Raw genomic sequence first — 3,355 nt, forward strand, 5'->3', positions numbered from 1 at the left:
AAATTTTCCGGTTAATAGTGGGGATGAATGCACCCTCATTTAACTTCGTTTAGTTCACAGTCTGTGTCATATTTAGTTTATTATGAGTGCAATTTGAGTTGTATGCTTGGTGTAATATGTCAATCTATGCTGTAACTGTGGCGCTGTGCTGTTTCTCAGCTAAGTATGTGCTCTGTTAAAACAATAGGATAACAATAGCTGACTTAATACAGAGGCAATGTCATTGATTTCTGTTTTTATTGTTTGTTGCAGACCACACACACACACACACACACACACCCACAATAAAGGAAGATTAAAGAAAGAAGAACTGCTTCCTGGGTGGTCTTACAGACGCCACCTGAAAAACACTCACTATCCAGACCCAGCACTGCAGTCTACCTGGTTCTCACCAACAAAAACACTAAAGAAGGTCTTTAATATTCTGTATCAAAGTCCAGCGAGTTGCAGGACACTGGAAATAAAACGTCACTGATTTTAAACCCAATCGTATTAGTTTGTGTTTATTATCTTTTAGATTATGTCTTAGTGTTATTGAAAGTGTGGTCTGCTCACCTGCTGAGGACGTCTCTGACCGTCTTCAGGTGGTATGTGTTGAGCCACTGGACTCCGCCCACCACCAGCACCGTCCGGTTAGAGTTCAGCAGAGGTCGTGACCTTCAGAGGACAAACTCGTCAGCACGCCAACATCACATGACCTAACAGTGATCACCTGACGGTGATCACCTGACTCACCTGTTGATAAGCTGGCGCAGCGCCTGTCTGAAGGTGGGTCTCTGCGTCCTGTCCAACCAGAACTGGGGGTAGTAGGAGTAGCTGACCAGCGTCCGTCCTCCGTTCAGGTCCCTGTAGACCAGCGTGTCGTGGGCCTTCCCCCAGTCCTCCAGACTGGAGTTGACGCGCTCCATCAGGAAGTACATCATCCCGCGGTTTGTCGAGTCACCGATAAACAGCACCTGAAGACACACGGGACGGTCACACACATCCAACAGGTGAGACCCTGTCAGGTGAGACACCTGGGACGAGCCGACTCACCTTCCTGTCCCTCAGACAGTCCTGCAGCAGGGGGCGCTCCACCACTGTGTGGTAACAGCCGTCTGGTTGCCAGGCAACCTCCCGCCAATCACACGTCCTGTTGTCAGAACAGCTGAGACACGGGACCACCCACCGACCTGGGACAGGTGAGACAGACAGGTGAGACAGAATAAAATCTGCATTCATCACATGATGAGTCTTCAAAGGTGTCAGGAAGTGACATCAGACCTGCAGCGTGTCCTGAGCTGCAGGTGTGCGGTGAACTCTGAGAGTCCACGAGGGGCTGGAGACCACAAGAAAGACCAGGCTGGACCAGCAGACCACAGTCCTGAAAGACAGACCAGAAACTCTCAGCTGGCTTCAACTGGGGGCCACTTTTAAAAACCACAGGGGGCCAGTATGTTTGTCTTGTTTGTGTGGACCCCAGGAGGAATCGTTGTTGCTACGGTAACAACTTAGGGGGATCCAATGTAAATAAATAAATAAACAGGGGGCCAGGGGCCAAACTCACGGGCCCCATTCATGTGTCTATGACTTTAGGACATTTCTAGGACTTTAGGACATTCCTAGGATAGTAGGACATTTCTAGAAATTTAGGACATTTGCAGTATTTAAGGAAATTAGGGTCTTATTTAGGCCCTCTGTCAGGGATGTGGGGGACTCTGGCACCTCGCGGACACTAAGAGGACAAAAACAGTTCACTGTGTCAATCACTTTATTTTTATTGTCTGCCTGACGTTCTGTCGGTTCTTTATGGGAACAATAAAGTTCAGTCTGATGGTTCCTCTGCTTTTATTTCTTCTTCTTCTGTCACTCTTAAATACAACTTTCTTCTTCTTTTTCTTCTTCTTTAGTGTAACAGATGTGTGGCGAGCTCCGTCCTCTCCTGGTCAGAGGTCAAATAAACCCCACCGCCTCAGCTCACTCGGGGCCCTGTGGGAGCCGCCACGTCTGGCCCCGACTACAGAGCCGCCGCTGCCCCGCGCACACACACGCACGCACGCACGCACGCACGCACACACACACACACACACACACACACGCACGCACGCACGCACGCACGACACACACACACACACTTCTGCTGCAGGTTTTGTCGTCGTGGCGTCACATTCTGCACGCCGGCGCCGCAGCTCGCGACAAAGTGCAACAAGAAAACTTAACAGGGATTTTCTTGTTCGTACCTGAGCTCCGAGCCGGCGCTCAAACACACGGGACGCTGCTCTGAGATCAGCCGCCGCCGCCGCAACACGACACCACTGAACACGCCGCCGCCGCCGCCTTTCATCCTCAACAAGAGACGACTCAGAGAGCCTCAGCTGTTTACCCGCGGACGCTGAGGACGAGTCCTGCAGGCTTCAGGGTCTGCTGTCGGTCTGACAGGAAATATGCTTTTTTATAAAGAACATTTTAATAAAAAGAGCAGCGTCCGGAAACGCTATTATTATTATTATTCAGGCTGCATTTGTATATTTATCAATAATTTCTATGATTGAGTATATTTGCTAAAATGTGTGCAAATTGAGCCACCAAAAACATCAAAATCAATTCACTGAACGAGGTCAGCCTGTGATCACAGTAATAATAATAAATCCTGGAGAAGAGCGGTGTCAATACATGGTATGTGACAAATTTATGTTTGGAATAGAATCATAAATACTTCATTGATCGGGGAAAATTGTGACTTTACTGTTTGATTTTACTGTTTGCTCTCATGCTACACATACGCAAAGACGATGCTTCAGAGAGATGTGTAGATGCAGAGTACGAGTTTCTGCTAAAGTGTCCACATTCATCTGGACACTTATAGAGGACATTAACCGATTACTGCACAAGCAAAGACATAGACCTGAGACACCTGTTGGACAATTAGAGCGGAGCGGACACCAGCAGAGATACTGATGGAGACACTCGGGGAGACACCGGCAGAGAATGAGAGCGGAGCGGACACCGGCGGAGACACCGGCGGAGAATGAGACCGGAGCTCTCTTTCCTTTTAGCTCGTTTTTGGTCTTCGGTCTGTGACTCTGTCCTCGCGGTGTCTGCTGCTGTCAGCAGAGGACTGAGCCGTTTTTTCATCGCTGGTGGTTGTTTCTTCGGCCATTGTATCGTTATCCTCCTCCCGAGGCCGCGCGCTGACGGTAGTGAGTTTGGCTGAGCATGCGTGAGACGGGGGCTGCGGAGCCAGAGAGACCAGATTTTGAAATTTAAATATAATGACAGTTTCAAAAAAATATGACAAAAAGTTATTTTGACTAAAGTTACCACCTTCATCTTTGACTCTCTGCTGTTTTTGACTCTCTGCTGTTTTCGACTCTGC

General features: G+C 48.6%; 1 protein-coding gene across 1 annotated transcript; it reads right to left on the bottom strand.

Moving 5' to 3' along the window:
- Window positions 1-555: 555 nt before the first annotated feature.
- On the bottom strand, window positions 556-3,211 carry LOC121939065 (cadherin-like and PC-esterase domain-containing protein 1; the record flags this gene model as incomplete). Its single annotated transcript, XM_042482199.1, has 6 exons — window positions 556-657; window positions 736-956; window positions 1,036-1,172; window positions 1,264-1,363; window positions 2,220-2,324; window positions 3,062-3,211. Coding segments are annotated over 6 exons (815 nt in total), but the record flags the coding sequence as incomplete, so codon positions are not given.
- Window positions 3,212-3,355: the final 144 nt, after the last annotated feature.

Source organism: Plectropomus leopardus, unplaced genomic scaffold (genome assembly GCF_008729295.1).
Source record: "Plectropomus leopardus isolate mb unplaced genomic scaffold, YSFRI_Pleo_2.0 unplaced_scaffold4056, whole genome shotgun sequence".
Lineage (NCBI taxonomy): Eukaryota > Metazoa > Chordata > Actinopteri > Perciformes > Serranidae > Plectropomus > Plectropomus leopardus.